The sequence below is a fragment of the Diachasmimorpha longicaudata genome, chromosome 2 (genome assembly GCF_034640455.1).
Source record: "Diachasmimorpha longicaudata isolate KC_UGA_2023 chromosome 2, iyDiaLong2, whole genome shotgun sequence".
NCBI lineage: Eukaryota > Metazoa > Arthropoda > Insecta > Hymenoptera > Braconidae > Diachasmimorpha > Diachasmimorpha longicaudata.
Window position 1 is genome coordinate 9,785,059 of NC_087226.1, and position 23,508 is coordinate 9,808,566.

A 23,508-nucleotide genomic window follows, 5' to 3' on the forward strand; every position below is an offset into this window, starting at 1 on the left:
TGACTGTCACCAGAATTGACGGTGGTGCCTCTACATGCCGGGGACATCACTAACATTGGCGCAACCGTCAACGTTAATCTTTCCCCTTCGCCAAATAAATGAGAAACTAACGCACATTTTAAGCTCAGGACAAATGGGCATAAACTCAGTACAAACGATAGAATTATTTCATTTTCCGACAAGAAATGACCTGTCAACGATTTAAACACGAATTTTTTTGCGGCTAATTGAATGTACCTAATGAGGCGTCATTATCCCAGTTACCCACGAAGATCTCACTCCAAATAAATAATCAAACACGTTTTAGAGACATACAATAGTTTCTGAATTTTTATTAAAACTTATCATCACAGAAATGTCAGAAAAACTATATAATTTCATGAATACAATTGTACATTGTTTTCCTTCATCAGTTGCCATGATTTCCCCATTTATTCCTGCGAAAACAGTTCAACTACATAATTCCTTTACTTTCTTTTATCACTCAACTAGTGACGAATTCACTGATTACTATTAGAAAAACTGAAAAAATGAGAAGAAAATGCTGAATGTAACTGTAAACATAGTTAATACAGTGTAAGAAAAATAATTCTCATCTCAAATGAATAACAAGAAAATGTCAAATTAATGTGAAGACCATAGTCGTATCTAACTTATACGACATCTAATTACGAACAAACGTAAAATAAAAACATGATTGGATAGCTCCTCCTTTTCATTGAATCTTCACACCGGTAGTTATATTTATTCATTCGTTATCTATGTTTTAGAGTAATTAAAATTAAAGCGTAGCCATCAGTCAATGCTTCTCGCGCAATATTTTCTTTTTTAATTCGTATAAAATGAAGGGGAAAGAGTAAATAGTATGAGTACACTCGTGGAATCTCGATACTGTCTCGATTATTAGGGGGGACGTTTTTTTATTCGTCTTCGACTTGTTTCACTTAGATTTTGTTATCGAGTGTCATCAATATCTTACTATGGAAAAGTAAGTACAGCTGGATTTTAATCCTTCACCACATACTGTAGTCTGAGTCATCGTGATCGAATGTCATGAAGAAGCCAATGAGTGTCGAGTAGACTACAACGTTTCCAGCTAGAGTTAGAAAACAGGCACCTGGTTGAATCTGAAATTTGAAGTATTCATTAATTTAAAGTACCTCTACCCTTAGGGTAAATTTTAAGATTATTGAAAACCACAAATCAATTCCAAAGAATCAAAAAACAGATTATATTCAAATTCGCAAATTTCTTGTAATTAATTATCGCTTTTTGGTTTTTTCAAATAAAACATGTTGAGCAATCGAGATTTAAGCCAGTGAAGAAAGGTCTACTACGTCTGGGTATATCTTTATGAAAATTTTTCACATGCAATTACGTTGGATAATTGAAAAACATCAAGAGTATTGAATTAAATAACTCGATTGCCCTTGATTTTTTAACTCAGAACCAAGTAAAAAAATTTCGAATCGAAAAAAGAAGCTCTTACCGTTCCTACATCAGCTGGAGCTCGCGCTAAAACGATGGGAAGAGCGAAGGATGACACAACAATACCCATTGTTATAAATATTGCTAGCTCCAAACACGGATTACTGTTGCTACCAGAGTCTTCAGTGTATCTCCGTGCTATCATAGTTGGAATTGGGGCGAGTACATAAAATAGAATGACGAATAGTGGCCACCAAGATCTGAAAACAATGGCATTGTTCTTATCGTGGATTATCACTACTTCAATTCAATTAAATCTTCAACAAGAGTCTCTTTTTAAGCTACATCCAAAATTAATGCAGTGCGTAATCCTAATTTTTCGAGACTCCACTTACCCATATATCGGGAGAGCGCAGCCGAGAATGACAAGTGTCATTCCTATGGAACCAGCAAATGCCAATGAAACCAATCTAAAATAAAATGAAGAAAAATTTTAGAGAGACAACAACTGGAATAAAAAATCCAGATTTTTCTGAGCAAATCAACAAAATAAATTAGATAAATTAAAGTGCTTTACTCACGCTGTAGTTGTCCAGTCGATCCACCAAAACAGGGCATGAAAAATAAAGAAGAAAACATCCTGTTAATTAAGTCATCAAGATCTATGACATATTTATCATGAATTTTAAGGCTAATAGAGAATGGAATGTGTCCTAGAAACAATCATCAACAATTATGTAATTCTCCACTTATTCAATGGTGCCCAAAGGCCCTAGAATAATTTACATTTTTGTAGTTTGTAAGGTATCTCATCATGCAAGTTCAAGTTCTGTCAATAATTAGACAACTAGAAATCCCCGAGCAGTAAAAAAGGTTAACTCCTGGAGAACAGAAAAACACATCTGAGATTCAACAATTAAATAAACCGAAATGTCAAGTCGTGACCAAACAACGAAGAATGTATCTGATCTTGTAGGTTATGTTGCCTTGAATTCTGAATTGTTTTCACTTTAATGAAATGCCCACACAATCCATAATGATCCTCGTAAAAATGGAGAATTGTACAATGTCGTCAAGATATGTCCTTTTTCTTATCTATCACGTTCAATGAGAAGTAATTGTACCGAATAACCTTTAATCCCGGCCATTGCAGATGATTTTGACAATCGACGATGAAAATTAACTCATCGAACAGTGTCACGAGAAAGTGGCGTACGTAAACTCAAAAACAGCCTCCAGCAAGCATTGTTCGTGAAGTTCGCACTGGTAGGAGAAAAAAAAATGGTGGAGTTTCATGAAGCGCCCATAAGAAAGGCGGGACATACGAACCGACAGACATTCCTGTTTTTGAACGGGGGATTCGTAGTCATTTGAATTTTAATTGTTTCATAGATCAAATAGATTTATTTTTTATGCTATATCGCCGCCTGATCATGTTCAATATATAACAAATCTGTTACCTATTTTTCCGCCACAATTCACACACTTTTGCCCGCAGCATGATGAAAATATTTTTTTTGGCCTGCAGTAATGAATAATTCGAAAAACAACAGGACTCCAACTGAAACAATGAAAAACAGAAAAAGGGTTAATGAATTCCAGTTTATTTGAATCGGGAGTTTCCATCAATTTTTTTCAATTTTCTAATCTTGAGGTTGGGACTCATAAGAAGTAATTTTTGATTCCTTAACTGATATAGAAATCCAAAGGATTTCCAAAGGATTTCTATATCATCCAAAGGATTTCTATATCATACGAGGATTATGTGAGTGAGAGATTAACAAAATGACTCTTCAGGCAATTTCCCTGTTGAGACGCCTATAAATTCCATACCTTTCCTGCCTTTTCATTTCCCTTTTAACACTCCCATATTGGTTGACTTCAACTTTTTCTTCATTTGTTTCAGGTGACCTGCTGCACGAATAAACCAAACATTCTCCAATAAACACGATTACAGCAAATGAATGTCCCAGAAATGTGAGTACTATAATTTGTCGCAGAAACTCTGACGTTGATTTGTTTTCTGCGTCGTTGTCTTCAATTTCCTCATTCCCTGGAATCGTTGCCTGGTTCAATGAGTAGTACCGAGCCATTAACCCCATTTCCCGATATCGTTCAACAATGACATTCATTTTTTTTTTACCAGGCAAACCGTGACGAAAAGCGGCAGTTAACATAGCAAAACAAAATATGGGTTTTCCGATTTTCAATCGATGACGACCGCCATCCCTATAAAACCAATATTTATCCTCCGCCACCGCCTTGTACATCAAACAACTAACATTGTGATGCAAAGCCGCCATTTCAGCACAGTCAATGTCCTTGAATGCATCTGGGGATGCAGTTTTCTTTCTCAAATTTAATTTGGCCCCATCAGCTTCCGCATAAATGCTGTTGATATCTCCCTCAGTCGAGATGATCGGCAATCCTACCTCATCGATCTGTTCAAAGGTATCATACTCCTTCTCCACGAGAGGATCAATACCGAGATTCGTGAAGGAAGCATAAATTTCATTAGAGTACATGAACCCCAGTGTGGTGACGACGATGAATAGAATTCTCTCATGATTCTTCGAGGGTTCACGAGACATTCCGATGGAAAATATCAAGCTAAAAATCGCAAAGAACTTCCAAATATTCTCGTGAAACTTCAGAAGAACAGTCACGATCCAAACAGCCATGAGGATGAGCAATATGTAAGTACCACTCACTAAACTGCCGTTAAGTATTTCGTTATTGAACTCATACTCATTAGGCATGAGCATAACGATTGGTCGTATTGTAATTAATCTGGATTTGGAGAACTCCGTATCATTAAAGAGAACAACAAGACTAAATATGTCAACTAAGCTTGTGTTCAGAAAGTCCTCGTAAGAATCGGCTGGCTGATCCGATGGAAATCCCGTTACTGCTAAAGTAGTGACGTTCAAAGTTCGAGTGATGCTGTCAATCATATCATTAGTGGTGTCCGAATACTGTATTCTTATCGCATGCCCATGCATATTGTCCGCGAAATTGGGGAACAGCCGAACATCAGAAGTCGCTTGTTGGTGATAGAATTTTTTGGTGAAAAAATTGAACTGATGCATTATTACTTGGACTGGTCTGTCTTCTTTGATTTTTCTGATCGTACCATGACATTTTAAAAGTCCACAGGTGAGGAAATGGGAATTATCGGAGGATCTTCCAGCTAATGTTCTAGTTTTTGTCCGCAAGCGATTCTCAACAATCAAGATATTGGACATCGACTGGTTCCAGGCATGTTGCAAGATCCTTTCTATACCTCCAGTTAAATTCGACGATGTCCTCAATATGATGAGGATATAGTTCACAGAAAAATCGACTAATTTGTTCATAGCACGCATCGCTGCAAAAATATGCGCATTGTCTCCAGAGTAATCAGAATAGAAAATGAACAACAGAGAACTGGATTCTTTCGATACGACGAAATCCACTGCTTTTATCTGGACTCGATCATCCTCTATTTCAACTGCTACACTTGGCATTGTCTCCATAATTTTTGCAAGAAATTCGTTGTTGATTACGTCAGCAGTACTTGCATTACGCGGATGTATCACAAAAGCTGTGTGGACATCATGGGAGGGCAAGAGGCGCGAAGCTATACTTTCAAACCAGTGGATTTCTGGATGACTGTGAGTTTCATTAGTTAACATAATAAACATCGCCACTAAAGCTCTTGTCATATACATAATTAATGTCTCTTTTAAGAGGAAGAACTATTGAGGAAGACGACAACTGCTACCGTAGGTAGTAACACCCCGCTATCAATAGACAATTAAATTTAAATTTATTATGATAAATTGAATAGTTGTTTAGTCTAAGGAATCACGAGGGTAAATGAGTAGCTTAATACGAACTCATTTATAGGACGAAGTCACAGAAAGGGTGCGATTATATTTACGAAGAATTAAATTGTCCTGAAAGAGGGCTTTCACGAAGCTGATGAGTTTCGCTCTTGATTTATGGGGATGATATGAATAATTCGTTGACACTGTCACATTGATTTTGCCAGGTGAATGATGCACTGATCTGATATGTCAAAACTTCGTTAACTTAATTATTTGCAAGTTCAATTGAATTGCGTGATAAATTCCGTAATGATACAGAGATGAAATACATAAAGATTAACAATAGATGTATGAATGTGGTTGAATAACTTCTGCTTCGAGAGATGCCGGGGAACTATCGAATGTTGTTGTTTAATCATCGAGTATCGGTCAGGAACCTTTATCCTCACGAGGCGGTGAACCACCCGCACCCTGAGGGGTGATAGACCCAGTTATGGGAGTCCATATGACATATCGTACCCTTAAATACGTTGACATGCGTCAGAACTCAGTAATGAACCCCTGAGACGCACTGAACAACACCCTCTCCAGAAGGGTGATAAACAATTTGTCCTCATGAGGGGAGATGAATGATAATATTTCAAATATTTTTGATAAGCGATCCATAATGAATCATCATCGATGTAAACAACAATTTCCATGTTTACCATCATGATATGGAGTGATACATGGTAAAGTTTTTGGAAAAATGAAGACTGGTCGGCGGTTGCAGAATATCGACAGATAAATTCAATCGATAAATCCGAGGAAAGTATCTGATTCAATTACTACAACAAAAAATGTTTAGACCTTTTTTGTTCGTCAATGGAAATCGTGTCATTCAAAAACACCTCGCTCTTCATGAAAACTTCCGCTATTACTATCGGAAATCGCCACATCAGCGACATGACAACATTGGCCTATGGTAGGACAAAGCTATGATACAGGGAGGTGTTGTAAAATTTTTGTTGTCAACATCAAAACAAGTTCCTAGGGATGTTCCATGCGGCGCTGTGTAGCACCTTCTCCTCGTGCGGGCTTCGTCCCCGCCATTCAGCAATTAGCGTCCAGTGTTAAATGTCAATGAAATGAGTTAATTTTCTTTCACTTTCTCTGAAAAACAGATGCGCTAATTGACAGTAAAAATTATTTATCGAAATTGTGTATCGAAGGGAGAGGAAATAAAACAAAAATCGAAAACAATTTCTTGCTTATGTTTTTCTCCGTTATTTTCCTATTTTTCAGAATAAGTTTCAAGTTTTTTGGCTTTATTAAATATTTTTACAATTTTAAAAATAATCCCACCTGTGCCGAACAGCTGCAGAGTGGGATGAGAAAGCGTGGAGGAGAGGGTCAAAGTGACCGCAGCGCCACCTCGTGGTTTCTGCGAGAACTTGCCCCCTGTTTCTGGCTTCACAATCCCCTCTGTATCATACGTTAGCCATGACTATTTAGAAGCTAGCCTGCAGCTTATGACGTTGGGAGTTGGAACTCTCAGAACAGCTCTAGTAAACTGTACATGTTGATCGTGCATTACATTGAAACGCAAACAAACTAGATTTGTACATTTAGAAAACACCGATAGTAACCATGGGTGATCAGAAGAGGTAAGTAATTCCCTAATTATCATATTGAAGTATTAATTTCATTGTACCTGCAATGATTTTTATGATTTTGGTGTGTGGGAATCGCCGGCGAATGTGATTCGTGCACGTAGGACGTTTTCAACGCTACATAGGCACTCTACCCCCTCAATTCTACCTTGTCATCATGTCGACTCTGAGAAATTTTCACATAAACTTTCACTGAACAATTATTTGTGGATGAGAAAAAAATCACGGAACGATTGAAAAAAATACAGATAAATCTTTTTTTTAAAGTAAACATTGGGTTTGTTGCCAGGGGTGACCGATCGTCTTTTTTAATTCAGAGGCATTTACTCATCGGTTCACTTTCGATCATGGCCGTTTGCGCCTCCTCAGCGGCAGTAAACCATGACAAAGGAATTTTCACAGCTGACATGATATAAATAAAATGAAAAACTCTAGAATGAATCTTCAACCGTCATCAGTTTCTTCTATCGTCTTTTTTCCGAAGCCTTCGTGGAGAGCAGGAATATCCTGACTTTTTTTCATGGAATTTTGTGTATTTTGCTAAACCAAAAAACAAACGAATGGGACAGAAAAGTCGAATTAAATTCTCTACTTCCAATTCCTACCAAGGCTCTTATTTTTGTCTCGTAATCGAATAATTTTAACGGACAATGATAAAGGATAGTTTTTACGGAATTTAACATGAGAAGTATTTTTCGGACTTCTCGAAATGGGGAAGTTTTCAGCTTGCAAAAGAATTTTCATGCCAAGTTAGGTTACAAAGAGCGTGATCTAACCTTTTCTCGTGTTTGAAATCATGATTCATCGAACAATATTATCATTCGAACTAATCATTTTAATGAATAATCTCATAAAATCATCCTTGAAACTCCGACAGTCATCTCCCAAAAACCAATCTCGAAAAATAATGCACTAATCCAGAATAATGAAATAGAGTATCAAAATACTGTAATTCCTTTTCTGAAATTTTCAGTGGTGATTTGGCAACAGCAATCCTTCGCAAAAAGGACAAACCTAATAGGCTCCTTGTGGAGGAGGCTGTTAATGATGACAACTCTGTCGTTGCCTTGTCGCAGGCCAAAATGGACGAGCTTCAGCTCTTTCGTGGTGATACAGTCCTCCTGAAAGGAAAGAGACGTAAAGAGACTGTCTGCATTGTACTATCAGACGAGACATGTCCAAATGAAAAAATACGAATGAACAGAGTCGTCAGGAATAACCTTCGTGTTCGTTTGAGCGACGTTGTATCTGTTCAGGCATGTCCCGATGTCAAGTATGGAAAACGCATTCATGTACTGCCCATGGATGACACTGTCGAGGGGCTCGCTGGTAATTTATTTGAGGTTTACTTGAAGCCTTACTTCCTGGAGGCGTATCGTCCCATTCATAAAGACGATAACTTCATTGTTCGTGGGGGTATGCGAGCGGTGGAATTCAAAGTTGTGCAAACTGATCCTGGTCCTTACTGCATAATTGCCCCCGATACCGTTATTCATTGCGAAGGAGATCCTATTAAAAGGGAGGAAGAGGAAGAAGCTCTCAACGCAGTGGGTTACGATGACATCGGAGGTGTCCGCAAGCAGCTTGCTCAAATTAAAGAGATGGTGGAGCTCCCCCTCCGTCATCCATCTCTCTTCAAAGCGATCGGAGTTAAGCCCCCACGAGGTATTCTCCTGTACGGACCCCCAGGAACCGGAAAGACGTTGATTGCCCGAGCTGTTGCCAACGAAACTGGTGCCTTTTTCTTCCTCATCAACGGCCCCGAGATCATGTCGAAGCTTGCTGGTGAATCAGAATCCAATCTTCGTAAGGCCTTCGAAGAGGCCGAGAAGAACTCACCAGCTATTATTTTCATTGACGAGCTTGACGCCATAGCTCCAAAACGTGAGAAAACCCATGGTGAAGTTGAGAGGCGTATTGTCTCCCAATTGTTGACCTTGATGGATGGTATGAAGCAGAGTTCTCATGTTATTGTCATGGCAGCGACGAACAGACCAAACAGCATCGATGGAGCGCTTCGCAGATTCGGTCGTTTCGATCGAGAAATCGATATTGGAATTCCAGATGCAACTGGACGTCTGGAGATTCTTCGCATTCATACGAAGAATATGAAACTTGCTGAGGATGTTGAACTGGAGCAAATTGCTGCTGAGAGCCATGGGCACGTGGGTGCTGACTTGGCTTCGCTTTGCTCAGAAGCTGCACTCCAACAAATTCGAGAGAAGATGGATCTTATTGATCTCGAAGACGATCAAATTGATGCTGAAGTATTGGCCTCACTCGCTGTCACCATGGACAACTTCAAATATGCTATGGCTAAGAGTAGCCCCAGTGCTCTACGTGAGACCATCGTCGAAGTACCAACTGTCTCCTGGGACGATGTTGGAGGACTTCAAAATGTTAAGAAGGAACTGCAGGAGCTTGTTCAATATCCTGTCGAGCATCCTGACAAATTCTTAAAGTTTGGAATGCAACCGTCAAGGGGTGTACTGTTCTATGGACCTCCTGGGTGTGGTAAGACACTGTTGGCCAAAGCTATTGCCAACGAATGCCAGGCGAATTTCATCTCAGTTAAGGGACCTGAATTGCTAACAATGTGGTTCGGAGAATCTGAAGCCAATGTCAGGGATGTCTTCGATAAGGCAAGATCTGCAGCCCCTTGTGTGCTTTTCTTCGACGAGTTGGATTCGATCGCAAAATCTCGTGGTGGATCAGTGGGTGATGGTGGTGGTTCAGCTGATCGTGTCATCAATCAAATTCTCACTGAAATGGATGGCATGGGAGCGAAGAAAAATGTATTTATAATCGGCGCAACGAATCGTCCAGACATTATTGATCCAGCAATCCTTCGGCCAGGTCGTCTCGATCAACTCATATATATTCCACTGCCAGATGAGAAATCACGCGAAGCTATTTTCCGAGCTAATCTACGCAAATCACCAGTAGCTAAAGATGTTGATCTAACGTACATCGCTAAAGTCACACACGGATTTTCGGGTGCTGATTTGACTGAAATCTGTCAACGTGCCTGCAAATTAGCTATTAGACAGTGCATCGAGACTGAGATTCGCCGGGAAAAGGAGCGCATGGATAATCCATCGGTGTCCATGGATACTGACGACGACGATCCAGTTCCGGAAATTACAAGGGCTCACTTTGAGGAAGCAATGAGGTTCGCTCGTCGTTCAGTGTCGGATAATGATATCAGAAAGTATGAGATGTTCGCACAGACGTTACAGCAGTCACGAGGCTTCGGCACCAATTTCAGGTAATTATTATGTAGAGTAAAGTGAGGACAGGAAAAAGGGATTAGCAAAATCAATAAACGAGTAATTTAGGTCATTTCAATTCGTATATTTCCAATAAAAAAAACAACGTGAGGAGGAATTTATTGCTCATGGGCTTTTATTAATGTTTCAGATTCCCCCAAAATGCTGGTGGAGGTCCACAAGATTCGACGCAGGGTGATCAAACCTTCCAAGACGATGGTGACGATGACCTCTATGGTTAAGTCTTCGTAACTGTAATGTTCAGTGCAGTGAAACGCATTACAAAAGGGGCTATCTGATATTCTCATTGTTTACCTCCCTCTCTTTTTCGTATGTAAGTTTTTACGCCTGTCACGATTTCTAGGGCTATCATTATCCATAATTCAATAGAAAATACGAAATGAAAAGTGCTGATTAATGGTGATCCTCTTCATAATTAATTGGGTGGATGAATAAAGCAATCTTATCACTGATCATCTCAGATCATAAACAAAATTTGGGCCCAGGGAACTAAGTAATTAAACAAAATATGAATGAAATAAATAAGTAAAAATATAACAAAATCATCTTCTAAAAATGAAGGATTCGTTTATCATGTTTTTATACCGTTTTGATGATTCAATTAAAAGAATTTTATATGCCCCAGAAACCTCATCTCGCATTCCATTTTAACGAAAATATGGGAATATTTTGACGTTTTCTTCCCTAGATTATTGTATGATAGACCCTTTTGTTGTGTCGTCACTCTGCAAGTTTTTTCACGAAAAAAATCGTCACAAGTAGGTTTGAAAAAAAAAAATTGTCGATAATTCAGAAGTGAAAGATGTTAAAGCGTAACTGAACGAGTTGACTTATCGTATTTCGTTGAATCTGAAATTATCTCGATAGCAAACGATTCTAGGGGAAAATATGTGATTTCCGTTGCAAATTCTTTCACTAACGAAGTTCTGATATCTTCCCCTGAAATATCTTGGTCTGGGATGACTACAGAATTAACAAATAGGAAAATTCTACTCCTTACGTTTTACCCTTCACACCATAATTCATACTGCGTTAAGGTTAAAATAATAACAGATAAATAAATGAAATAAACAAAAATGAATAAAATATTAAAGCTATGCATTGATTGAATGGAATTCCTGCTGATTTTGCCCATTTTTTTGAAAACATTCACTTTTGCCATTTTCAAGTCTTGAAGGATTATCTTAATTGTATGTGCCACATGGAGGACTCTTCTTTCCTGACAATATTGGAAACAATATTCTTGTCGTAATGGATTGATTGTTCATGAACCATTAATTCAAAAACATCGGAAAATAGAAGAGACATAGTATGTCAATTTTTAAAATTATTTTGATTTAAAAAATACTTCTTTTTTTACTCACTTCAAATCTTTCTAACCACTCCAAGACGAGAAACATCACTGTTATTCGATAATTTCAGGCTAAGTGAAAGCTTGAATGGCAAATGATCGAATGGTGTTCAACGAATAGAAAAAATGCTCAAGTATCCTATCAATGAACGAATTGCACGAAATTTATGGAACTATCATGGGGTTCAATAAAGTCTAATAAGATTTTCTTAGATTTTATATGTGTCATTACAATCATCTCTCATATCTTTTTCACCTTTTTCAGTTTAGTTTTGAAGTAAATTAATTCATCTTTCAAAAAGAATAAGAAGAAATTATCGCGAATGGAAAGGAGATCATAACTATTCACCAAAGAATAACCACATAATCACGTATATTCACGTATATTCATTGGATTTGTCTATAATATTTGCAATTAACGACAATGCACAAGCATTCGCAATAGTATTTACATTGGATTATTTACGCATTAATTATTCATTAATTACTTATCCACATAATTTTTAAATCTTTTTTGTCTCTTTTTATTTTCTCATTTTTATAAAAGTAAAACTATGTCGTTTTATTTCTTTTATTCATTTTTTTTCATTTACTAAACAAAGACGCGTTAGTATAAAACTGTCGAAAGGACACGTATCGTGGATCTATTGACTGTAGCCAGGGTTATTAAACCACTTCGTTCATACCCATCACATTTTTCACCTATTTTTGTCACCATAATGTATCAGAATATCATGTTAAAAATTTCTTTTATTTGGATTGTAAATCCTGCCTTGAGCGCATGTGCGTGAAACATGCACATTCATACATAAGAAAGAGACAAAATTTCTTCGACAAATGAAAAAAATCATTACGCTTGATTTATTCATCAAAGTGATGATTCCTGAAATAAAATATTTGAAGAAAGCGCGTCGTTGTTGCTAGTTATCATGAAATCCTCGTGAATCTGCGAACAAATTGGCACCGATCGTGACTCCGTGGATTCATCAATGATAGTTCATCTAAGTATCTTTAAATTAAATAGACAACAAACGTCTGAGTTAATTCTCTTATCAATTTTTTTGTTCTTTTGTATTTTTATTGATTTTTTTGCCTTTTATTCAGCATGAAGAGTGTCCGTCATTAGGCGCGACGTTAATTATATTTTTAAAAAACGTCGTCAAAATAACCAGTTGAAAGGGAAATATCTACTTCGAATAATATTAAACGTACGTTCATATTAATCGTTCTTTTCACTCTTACGTTTTATTTATATTTTTTCGTGATTTTTTTCTCTTTTTGTTTCATTTTTACCATGCATTTCCTTCGGAACAATCTTTTCGTTTGAACTCTTGCATTAATTCCCTCTTTTCTTCGTTTTGCCTTTGATATGTTTCGATATATTATCGAGGCTTTAATTTCTTCAATCCGTTCTCTGTGTCACTGGTGGAAATTCAGTGTCATCGTCCAATCGGAAGGTCCCGCCTCCCTTCGGTGGACTCTCCGTAGCTGCTATCATCTCGTGGTATTTTTCCGATTCTAGAATCCATTATCATGGTTAATAATACGACTTCATTGTAGAGTTAAGAGTTATTCATTTTTTTATGCACAAAATCTTCAACGAGAAAAAAATTGGTGTGAGCATGATTTAGTTTTGATTGATGGCTATTGTTATTGTCTCGGGATTATTTCCGGGAGATGATGGGGTAATTACTTGAATTCGCTGGATGATTCCCATGGAGGAGGATGGGATAGTGGGTAGATAGGATGAGTGGATTTCACTTAAGTGTCTCTTATTCATATCACTCCATTCGAGGGAGACAATAAACAGAACATTTCGTCATTGGGCCGAAAATAATAAATTATGTCGAGCGATACACCTGGACCCTGGGACCAACTATCACCGGTCAATGTGTGATGATTGTTCAATTATCGATCAACTGTTACACTGATAATTGGGATCGACTAACCGCTGACCGACAATGGGCCAATGATCGACCATCAATCGACTGATAAACGTCTAGCAATCAACCAATGATTAAAAATTGACTAATCCTTCATACCAACTATCGAATGATTACTCATTAATTAATTGCTTGCATCGATCAAAGAATAAATCACATTTGATCGGCCATCAACCGAGTGAACCAGCAGACAAATCGAGCCATCATCAAATGACCATCGATTGATTTGCCAGTTCCATGACGGTTGCATCATTTCTTTGCTTCATTGAATTTTCATTTCAACAATATATATTTTTTCAATCGATTTTTGTAGGCCAGTGCCAAGAGTATCATTCCGTCTCCTCCCATGTTAAGTCATTTTCTCCTCATTTTTGGTCGATATCTTTGTTCTACGGGGCTAAAAATGATCTGGTGCTCAAATAACAAAAAATAGCTATCAACACAAGTGCCTAAAACTGTTTTTAATAGATAGATGGCTACACATGTGAAAAAATTCAATGTAAAGGTCTAGCAAATTTGATTTTTCTATAAACAGACATTCTATTGATACTTTTCCTGTAATATTCCTTCGCCTCTAATTTTGCAATATTTTTGAGATCAAAACTGTAAAAATAGAGACTGCAAAATTGGAGCTGAAGAAATTCTACAGAAAATATTTAAAAGCCTCAATGAAAATGATGAATCAGGTCAATTATTCCATGAAAGTTAACAAAAATAAGGAAAACCATGATCAATACTTTGTTTAACTGTCAATTAGTTAAACGTTGCATAATTAGCCAGTCAATATTGATGTTTTCATTAAAAATCCACTCTCATGACTTTGCTCCTTCTAAATCAAATTTAGGGTCCCCTCGTCAAAACATATTGCTCAACTGGCCCAGGAATTGTTGGATTATCCCATCTAAAAACAATAGTTACAATGATTCTACGAGACAAATACAATTATTCAATCTCATGCTACGTACATGCCACACATGAAGGTTTTTCGTTTTATTTTTATATATTTCGTTGATAGTCCCGCTATCACTGCCAAATAATCTTGAATTGTGGACTTCGAGATATGAAAATTTGAAAAATATCACACCAGTGATTGTTATTTCGACTGGATAAAACAGCAACGTCATTATGAGGAGACTGGGGAATTTGGAGATTTCGCAGTTTTTTTGTTCTTCAATGAGATTCAGTTTATTTAAACTAGTTGCTATTTAGTGGATAAAAAAATTCCCAAGATATTCATCAGAAACTGGCCAAAAATTGAAGCCTATTCAACCGGATTTACCGCATTGCTACTGAATCCCAGAACCAAAATTAAAAAATTAAAAAAATCTCTGGTAATTCCTACAAATTTCCCCAGCCGCAACCAAGGGGACTGGTTAATTATATTAATAACAAAATTATAAACAAAGAAACAGAGAGTTAACTGAATTGAAGAAGGTGCATGCTTCAATTTAGTATCGATCGTGCATTAATTAAAGTTATAATCCACAGATTTCCCAATCGTATTTAATTTTATACGTAAACTCGCCCGTCAGAATATCTCAGCACCCACTACCGTAATAAAAATATTAAGAAAACTAAAATTATGATTAAATTCCTCCTTGGAGGTAACAGCATTGAGTGGCCAACTATAAAGTTGTGCTCTTCCCCTTGAAACCCGCAAAATAATTTTTTGACATCATTATTCATAATTTCTGATGTCAAAAAATCTACATTAATAATCGCGCGTGTGTGTGTGCGGTTAAATGTTAATAAAATAAATCATTAAATCCATTTCTGTCAATTCACAAGAAATTCGACGATAATGGAATTAATTTTTTTAGCAATTAATAAATAAAATGGGGTAAAACAAATCACTAATTTATGATCAGATAAATTATCAATGATTCGTGTAAAACTTGAACAACTTTTTACCAACGAGACGAATTATTTTGTTCAATATTTTTTTTTTGAGATGAGAGCGAATACGGGGGTGAATTTGAATAGTGGACATACCAGTACCTGACATGGAGTCTGGTGAGCGGCCGCGCAACGCACCCGCGTAGCTATTTATGCAGGCTTCAGCGGATAATAAAAAGAAAAAATAAAAAATCACATCAAAAGTTGAGGTCATAAACTAATGAAAAAGAAAGGTCTCCGGCTCCCACTACCCCACGACAGAGATTGTTTATTCATTTATTATTCATTTTTTGTTCATCAGTCAGTCTCATTGCGGGGGTTAAGAAGCGAAAGAATGAAGCATGTGCTTTTCACCGATATTCATAGAAAATGATAAAGAAATTTTATGATGAGAGAATAGAAGAGCGCACACACGCACCCACATGGGTCATGATGAGTAAATAAAAAAGATAAGAAATTCAATTATGTGGAATTCAGCGGCTGCGGAATAAATGTAATAAGTGGACTTTCCATGTTTTGGTAAATGTGCAATATTATACATAGCAAGGATGAGAATTTTCGAGGTTTTTCTATGAAACTTTGTCACTCTTAAGTAAACACACTCATTTTTACCAATTATAGGTAACGGAATTTTTTAATAAAAAAATCGTTTGACATTCCTCGTAAAATCAAGGTTCTCTGCAACGAGTACATAATCTCCAAAAACTAAAAATTCTACTTATTACGTTTTACCACTCCGCTCGAAAATGACTCCTACGATTCCTACGAGTTGACGAGAGCAAGCAACTAATAAAAACAGATTTTTCTGTTTTTATCATCAATAAAGACGAAAAAATCCATTTTAATTACTCTATCGCAATTGAGTTACTAAAATAATAAAAGAACAATATAATTAATCTACTCATTATTTCTGGCGGCAAGTAACGTATAAACTAAATTCGATAAATGCTCATACATTTTGCAAATGTGTGAAGATCATCATTCGTAAGTATGTGTAATTTTTCCCAGAAATTACAAAGAAATTCAAGAGAGGAGTTTATTCATGCATTACAGTTACTTTTCCGCTTTCAAAATGAAATATCATCTTAATCATCTTCAAATCGGAGGAATGTTTTTAGCGAATGGCTAATGATACGATAAAAATTTCTCGGAATTTTTCAATGTGAACAATCTTGGAAATTTTTCAAACGTATCAACGTTCATTTGCTTGTGTGCGTGTGTGGCATTAACACGAGGGAACGACACTGTTATTATTGTGTCGCTCACCGATCCCCAACAATACGTGCAATAAATCACGGAAACAATGTGATATGTAAATTTTCAGCTAGAACTATTACTCGGACAATGGAAGTTAAAGGAAACAGGAAACAATAATTTCTTATAATATAACAAACGTTCATACTCTTAAGAAGAGATTATCCTACTGGTCACTTCTCAAATGATAGTGTCCATCCGTGATTTATTTTTGCACATTTCATCGGTTCCCTGGGTGTTGCCAAAAATTCTTGTTTGATGACAGATTGTCATTGATTTTCATTGTCATTATCATGCGACACAAACTTACTTCGTAACCTAATTTCAATAAAATTAATTTTGTTGAAGTAATTTTCAGCAATCTTTATTACCTGGATTTTGTACTATGGGGGCTGCAGGTGTCACGTTAGCTGTGGTTTCGCCTGCGGTTGACGCACTAGCGCAGTCTACTTCGTCCTGTTTTCCATCTAATCTGGTTTTTATAGAACATAAAAGAAAGTTACAAATAATATTCAACTAGTCGACCCTTTTTTCATTATTAAACTGCATTTAGAAAATAATTGCCGAAGAATTGCATTGGAACTGATGAGGTATTATTGTATTATTGAAATCGGTTCATTTTATTGCTCTGGGTGTTAATCAGATTTTGAAAGATACCTGTGCTGCTTCAAAAGTGTGCAGTCGCCGCCCTCATTGGGATCCAAATTGTAGACATATAGATAACCATCTACATTTGCCACGAGTAGCCTCAGTACTTTTTGTATTCTAAATCAAAATAGAAAAATTAATTCATTCCCCCTCGACTAATTTGAAAAATTCCATCACAACAAAAACCAAATGAGAGAAAGCGCCAATCCAATATATATATATAGCATACAAGCTTCTTTGTTAAATAAAAATAGTGAACTAGAAATGATAATGAATCTACGATTTAGCAAAATGAAAGCGAGAAAACCATGGTGGAATATTAATAACGATTAAGCAATAGATAGAGATACTTACGTAGTGATGGCACAGACGTTTTTCAATCCTTGAAATGGCAGGTGCACACTAGCGAATGCACGGCCTTGATTGAATACATCAGTAACTTGTGAAGGTAAATAATTTGCTGAGGCTGACACTGCTTTCGTCAGGTAGCCCATCCAGCTTTGGGTCTCCTCAGGTGCCTGTTTCGGCCTAAAAAAAGTTTCCATTATTAATAAGGAATCCTTTCTATTCGATTTTTTTTCGGAAACTCCTAACTTACTAAATTGTGTCACCTACAGAAAATTGAACAGAAAAATAATCAAAGAATTCTTACGCTTCTTTCGGTTCCTCCAGTTTAAATATGTGTACCGTTTCTGTATTACTAGAGCAACACAAAAACATGGAGTCGATGCTGAATGCCAAACTACTGATTGACACGCATCGTTTCACACCTCGGCGAAATTCAAATAATTTAGTTCCATCGTGAACCTTAAAGAGGATAAACAATAGGTTAATTAATTCTTCAATTGTAATGACAGACTTTTTTGTTCTCAACGTCCTTCGACTATACTTACTTGAAAGACTCTAATCACAGTGCCTTTTTCTGATGCCGTTGCAACTTTGGTACCATTTGGACTGAATGCAAGCGCTGCCAGGGGACTGTCATGAGCTGGGATCATTGTTTTTGCTTGCTAAAGGAACGAATCAGAATAATCAGTCCAATTATTTCGTGACGAAAATTGTCACGAAATAATTAGTAAACACATTTTCAAAAATTCCGCATAACTTGACAATATTAAGGAAATCTACAAATACTGTTGGGAATTTTTTTTTATATCTCAAATGTAAAAGATTCGGGAAGTGCATTATGGATCCACCATTATTGAAGGCTGACGCGCTTTCCGAATAATTAAATTTCTGGACGATCCAATTAATTTACCAGATTGATGGCATCGAATATTTGGACTTCGCCAATGGTATTGGACCCAGGGTAGGCGAGGTAACAGTTGTCACTGTTTATCGACAATATGCAGAGGCCTGCAACGTTAGGCGGTGTATCTCGAATCGTGTGTAACACCTTCATGTCCCGTATATTGTGGATATACAGAGATTCCTCGAGACAGACTACCAGTCTCTGCAATCAGTGAAATTATTTTCATTACCCTCCACTTATTCCAATACACATTTTGTTACGATAACGATACATTAATGTTAATATTCAATGAATTTACCGCTCTGTTAAGTTTCACAGCCAAAATTGTATTTGAGTAACTGTAGTTGCATATCTCCGTTCCCTTCCTGAAATGACAAACTTTGAGTTTTCTTGGAGATGAGTAGTTAACAACCGCCATGAGGCTGCTGCTGAACAGCCTCTCGACAATGCAAATGTCTTCGGAATCTGAAAAATAATAACACAGATGACGAATTAAAATATATACATGTATTGGCAATACAAATAATGATTAAATGCTAGACAAGTGATTTCTCTTGCTCCTAAAATTGGCCGTCATGACTAGTGGTTTTTAATGAAAGACACCACACCTTGCAAAACAATTTGATATTCATAGGGCCTTCACTCCAACAATCCGCTTTAAGAAAGAAATTACATTTACTAAATATATAATTTTGTAACAGAGAAATTAGAGGAGAGCAGTACCACAAATGTGTTATCTTCTGAAAACATTAGATTAGGGTAGAATATCAGCTATTTTCGAACCTTTTGAAATATCTAACGGAAAACATTCATGGTCAAAACCTGTTTTCGTCGAGGATACACATGCGAAGAAATTCAGTGGAAAACCCAATGCTTTCAATAAATTTCGTCATCGAATTTTGAGGGAATTCATTATTAAATGATCTAAAATGACTGTTTTCCATCGGCCCAAGAAATCTCCGTGGTTTAATGCCGACAGTACATTTCTCGTTAGCATTTTCTAAAGACTCCTACCATTTATCTGCTCTGACATTCTCTTTCATCATTCTTTCGACTCTCCCCCCGCGTCACCACTTCTGATAGAATTATTATCTTCCGTGAAATATTCTCAAACTTATGTCGACCTTTTCATCCAAGATTTCCAAGTAATTTCCTGTTTTCCATACATATTTTTTCCCTCCATGCATTCGTCGTTTTTTCGAATCCGTTTATGTTGACGGAGATTAATTAATTAACGAATTTCTACGCTGCTTTGAAAGCAATGCACAACAATAGTGCACAAAATTAGCGAAACTCACCATTTTCAAATATTTTCTCCAAATAATCAACGGAGGTCAGTGAAAATAGTTTGTAACCGGACTTTGACCCAACAGCCAATGACCTGAAAACAAAAAATATATCAATTACAGGGAAAAAACACGTAAATCAACATTTTATTCACCCCGACCTTCGCTCAATTTCGGATAAATCCCACTCATTATCACAGCACGTACTTTCATTCTATAAATTACAAGGTCAAAGACCTTGGGAGCACTCCATTACCTCATACTGGTATTTCTTTTGTCCTCAAGAGCACCGGAGTGACCAAAACAAACGAGAAACAAACTATCTCTCCACTTTTTCATCAGTAAACTCTCGCGAGACCCAAAAATTTCGAAAAAAATTCTTCTCTTTAATTTTTGAATCTTAACAAAATTATCATTTTCCCATTCAAGCCTAGAACACAGTGTGATGCATGGACATAAAAATTGTACGCATTTAGATTGTGCACAAGTGTAAAAATTTAACAATACATGCACACCAGTATTTCAAACGTTCATAGCTGTACGCGATAACATTTTTCTTGTGTCAAACAAACGGAATAAAATTTTAAACTCTTTTGTCGCGGGAAAAGAAATGCTCTCAAAAAGATTTTCATTCTTAAGAAAACCCTCATTTTCCAAATCTTTTATTTTCATAAATAGGAGAGCCATCATCATAGTCGTAAAGAAATTTGTTTATTTTCTCCCCGACAAATCCGGCCAAGGCCTGAGTACATAAAAAAAACACCAGAGATTTTCCATTCCTTTCCAAATAATTTTCCAAATCGTGTCTACACCACTACAGCTATATTTTAAAAAAGGTAATTGGAGGTCGTTGAATACCATCACCGACACACATCGCCGAGAGATTGGACAAGGACTCGTGTGGCAATCGAACTACATAAGAAACAAACAGACTGATTGAATAAAAAAAACCCTCATAAACGCAATCTCGCATATTTTCCAATGAAATCAACAAAAACAAAGGAAAAAAAAACTATTAGAAAGGACAAGCAGTGGCTATCCCCTTGGTATTCCCCGGGTCTCCCTCAAGTTATCGTCAATTAATGACTGCCCAACCCCTTAATTAATCACCGCGTAACAAATTAATTTCCAAAGAAAGAGAAACAAGCTTCAAGTTCGGGGAGATGTGAGGGCAAGCCTAGTTGAAATAGGTAGGTGAATGACGCATGCAACGAAAACATAAGCAAACGGAGAGGGACAAAGAGGAAATAAGAGGGGCAATACGTTGTACCAGTTGCGCGAGATGAGAAGCGCATTGATGCACTCAGTGAGGGTGACGCCAACAGCAGTTTCCACTAAGATAATTGATAAAAATATATAAACCACGTATTTATGATTTAATCGAGAGAACCAAAGGGACAAATCATCCAATTTTGTTTGCCAGATGCAGAAAAGGGATGGATTTTGAGTGGAACGAAGCAAAACAGAAACAAATGACGATAGAGGGAAGAACAACAAAATAGACCAAGACACAATGGAATAGCAAGAGCATAGCTGAGGACATGAACTTCGTAGTTTATGAAATGTCCGTAAAATCCTTGACAACAAAGACAATGACATCGGTCATTTCAAACTCACGACTCACGCGTCTCATGTTGTTTATTGTTTTGACTATGGTAATGAAGATTGTACTATCAATTTATTGGATTTTAATGGCTGTTTGTAGAGGTTATAGGTTGCAATGGTACTTACGTGCAGTCCTGATTGAAATTAACAAAATAAGCTCCACTCTGAGGTTCAGTTGTTCGATTTGCGAGGTTCATGAGTCCAGATATACTGTATTTAAGTCCTTGCGTCAATACATCCACGTTGCGCGCTAGATTTTGCATATATTTTGCACCCAATAATTGTATTTTTAATAATTGTTTATTGAGAATGTCTGGGTGATGTAATGGAGTTGCACTGTTAACGCACTGGGAAAAAAATAATAATATTGTGAAAGATTTTTGATGGTTTATTTGGTTGTTAGGGGGGGGAGAGAGTCGAGTGGGTACGGTCACTATCCACTGAACTGACGGGACTGGCGACTATGCTATTATTCCATATTGAGCCAAACAGCTGACAAACCGTTTGCACTGAATCAGCGGAACGATGGGGGAATGGTTATTGTCAAGCGCCATTCCCTGTTCCATTCGTTCCGTTTCCATAGTGATGCACGCAGCTTGCGTGCTTGACGCCGCGGGATGAAGGGGTTTGAGTGTGTACAAGGTTGCCGGATTTTCATCATCTGCTCTCAAACAGTTTGTCTATTTTCTTTTGGTATTGTGGAGAAATGAATTTATTTTTTCGATGCTTCTACAATTTTTATTCTGTAGTAAACAATGAGATAATGTACAATATATGGGATTGTAAAATAAACATCGTTTCGAGTAATTAAGTCAATTCTTCATCATTGAGTTTCATCGAAATCTCCTTATTCCTTTCTTTGTCCTCAAAATTACTAATGGACTTGATGATCGTCTGAATGATGCAGAGTATCAACTTGTCGATGAGGTAACGTGTTCAGCCCTTAGGTTTTTTTATAGTAAAAAACGTGGATATATGTCAGAAAGATGGAAATATAGATTTGTTAAAGCTCGTAAAGAAGAAATGGAATGGACATCAATCGGAAATTGATAACATCAAGAAAATTTATGAGTGGCATCGATTAAAATTTTAATATACTCATCAAAATTGGAAAATAGTCTAATGCTTGACGTCAATACGTAATAATATAATGATGAATCACCATATTCTGTACAAGAAATGTGAACAGGAAAATTCTTATGAAATGATCTCTCCTACAGCTGTTCCAGTTTACCATGTGTTTTCTCCCCAACCCCAGTGGCCTGTCCAGTTTTCCCCGATGAATGAGGGAAAACTTCGCTTCAAAGAAAAACCTTTACTGGGCCAGGTGTAATCCTTCCCTTTAAAAACTCCTAGTCGTTAGTGAAACTGCGGGATTTGAGTCTTCCAAATGTTGTCCTCCCGAGCCAGGTATCGAGGACCCGTACCCTCGGCATATGGCAACCTCACACTTTACACTGAGAGAAAAACTCGGAAAAATGGGAAATTCCGTTTCAACAGAGTCGAAGAAGATTTTAACATTAAAACCTCCGCAAAGGTCATCAAGATGATTGATAATTTATTTCCAAAAAATATCTCTTCGATGCTGTCCAAATGGACATTTTCATTTTTGATTGAAAAATAGCTAAGAGTTTGCATTGACTATGTATGCCATTATTCCTGCAATCATAAAAAAATACAGTAAAAGTTTCTAAAAACTGGATTTTTAAAACATACAACATAAAATGAAAGCCAATGCATAAATAAATAAAACTTACTACATAATTTTGATTGCAAAATCGTGTGTACTGAACAAAACAACATAAAACAGAATACTTTATGACGCAAACTTGCGTGAAAATTGCCGATAACAACACTGAAAAAAAAATAATTTTGCCAATGATAGCGTGTCCGGACAACCAAATATCCAAAAATTCCATTGAGATGCGCTTTAAATTTTTATCAGAGGAATACTTGATTAACAAAATTATATTTTTCTCTCAGTGTTCCTTCGTAGATATTCTCGCTTCCACCGACCCCTTGAAATATCCAATTTTATCATTGTTATACGGAATTTAAAATGCGCATTAGGAATTGTTTTTATCCCACACACGA

General features: G+C 36.7%; 4 protein-coding genes and 1 long non-coding RNA gene across 9 annotated transcripts; 2 read left to right on the forward strand and 3 right to left on the reverse strand.

The window, feature by feature from the left end:
- Nucleotides 1-301: 301 nt before the first annotated feature.
- LOC135171533 (leptin receptor overlapping transcript-like 1) lies at nucleotides 302-2,216 on the reverse strand. Its single transcript, XM_064138165.1, has 4 exons — nucleotides 2,010-2,216; nucleotides 1,824-1,898; nucleotides 1,490-1,688; nucleotides 302-1,127 (listed from the first exon to the last, which is right to left on the reverse strand). Exons 2-4 carry the CDS (start codon nucleotides 1,862-1,864, stop codon nucleotides 1,014-1,016), a joined length of 354 nt encoding a protein of 117 aa, XP_063994235.1. The 5' UTR covers nucleotides 1,865-1,898; nucleotides 2,010-2,216; the 3' UTR covers nucleotides 302-1,013.
- On the reverse strand, nucleotides 2,010-4,793 carry LOC135171400 (uncharacterized). The gene is made up of 4 exons (XM_064137926.1): nucleotides 3,262-4,793; nucleotides 2,889-2,989; nucleotides 2,215-2,691; nucleotides 2,010-2,141 (listed from the first exon to the last, which is right to left on the reverse strand). The coding sequence occupies exons 1-3, from the start codon at nucleotides 4,791-4,793 to the stop codon at nucleotides 2,651-2,653; spliced, it is 1,674 nt and encodes a 557-aa protein (XP_063993996.1). The 3' UTR covers nucleotides 2,010-2,141; nucleotides 2,215-2,650.
- Nucleotides 3,134-3,708, forward strand: LOC135171553 (uncharacterized). The gene is made up of 3 exons (XR_010300568.1): nucleotides 3,134-3,193; nucleotides 3,335-3,405; nucleotides 3,575-3,708. It is a non-coding gene; the product is annotated as an uncharacterized LOC135171553 (long non-coding RNA).
- Nucleotides 4,794-6,729: 1,936 nt separating the features above from the next.
- On the forward strand, nucleotides 6,730-11,284 carry Ter94 (Transitional endoplasmic reticulum 94). Its single transcript, XM_064137848.1, has 3 exons — nucleotides 6,730-6,883; nucleotides 7,863-10,157; nucleotides 10,310-11,284. The coding sequence occupies exons 1-3, from the start codon at nucleotides 6,867-6,869 to the stop codon at nucleotides 10,398-10,400; spliced, it is 2,403 nt and encodes an 800-aa protein (XP_063993918.1). The 5' UTR covers nucleotides 6,730-6,866; the 3' UTR covers nucleotides 10,401-11,284.
- Nucleotides 11,285-12,771: 1,487 nt separating this feature from the next.
- Nucleotides 12,772-21,855, reverse strand: LOC135171457 (WD repeat domain phosphoinositide-interacting protein 2). 5 transcript variants are annotated; one of them, XM_064138015.1, is made up of 11 exons: nucleotides 21,541-21,854; nucleotides 19,822-19,904; nucleotides 18,822-18,988; nucleotides 18,530-18,724; nucleotides 18,165-18,281; nucleotides 17,924-18,078; nucleotides 17,626-17,799; nucleotides 17,281-17,388; nucleotides 16,995-17,095; nucleotides 15,472-15,528; nucleotides 12,772-13,048 (listed from the first exon to the last, which is right to left on the reverse strand). In XM_064138015.1, the coding sequence occupies exons 1-11, from the start codon at nucleotides 21,675-21,677 to the stop codon at nucleotides 12,933-12,935; spliced, it is 1,410 nt and encodes a 469-aa protein (XP_063994085.1). In that variant the 5' UTR covers nucleotides 21,678-21,854; the 3' UTR covers nucleotides 12,772-12,932. The 5 variants fall into 5 exon arrangements, with proteins under 5 accessions (XP_063994085.1, XP_063994076.1, XP_063994094.1 ...); XM_064138006.1 differs by having other exon boundaries at nucleotides 15,466-15,528; XM_064138032.1 differs by lacking the exon at nucleotides 12,772-13,048 and adding an exon at nucleotides 13,057-14,374 and having other exon boundaries at nucleotides 21,541-21,855.
- Between the last annotated feature and the right edge of the window lie 1,653 nt (nucleotides 21,856-23,508).

Coding starts and splice junctions, on each gene's coding strand:
- LOC135171533 (XM_064138165.1), bottom strand. CDS start 1,864: ATGACACTTGTCATTCTCGGCTGCGCTCTCCCGATATATGG. Junction 1,689..1,823: donor TGCGCTCTCCCGATATATGG/GTAAGTGGAGTC, acceptor CATTGTTTTCAG/ATCTTGGTGGCCACTATTCG. Junction 1,128..1,489: donor CTCCAGCTGATGTAGGAACG/GTAAGAGCTTCT, acceptor TTCAAATTTCAG/ATTCAACCAGGTGCCTGTTT.
- LOC135171400 (XM_064137926.1), bottom strand. CDS start 4,793: ATGCGTGCTATGAACAAATTAGTCGATTTTTCTGTGAACTATATCCTC. Junction 2,990..3,261: donor GAAATGAAAAGGCAGGAAAG/GTATGGAATTTA, acceptor TCATTGTTTCAG/TTGGAGTCCTGTTGTTTTTC. Junction 2,692..2,888: donor GAATTGTGGCGGAAAAATAG/GTAACAGATTTG, acceptor TTCTCCTACCAG/TGCGAACTTCACGAACAATG.
- Ter94 (XM_064137848.1), top strand. Junction 10,158..10,309: donor GGCTTCGGCACCAATTTCAG/GTAATTATTATG, acceptor TTAATGTTTCAG/ATTCCCCCAAAATGCTGGTG.
- LOC135171457 (XM_064138006.1), bottom strand. CDS start 21,677: ATGCAAAATCTAGCGCGCAACGTGGATGTATTGACGCAAGGACTTAAA. Junction 18,989..19,821: donor GGAGAAAATATTTGAAAATG/GTGAGTTTCGCT, acceptor ATTATTTTTCAG/ATTCCGAAGACATTTGCATT. Junction 17,096..17,280: donor ACACTTTTGAAGCAGCACAG/GTATCTTTCAAA, acceptor TATAAAAACCAG/ATTAGATGGAAAACAGGACG.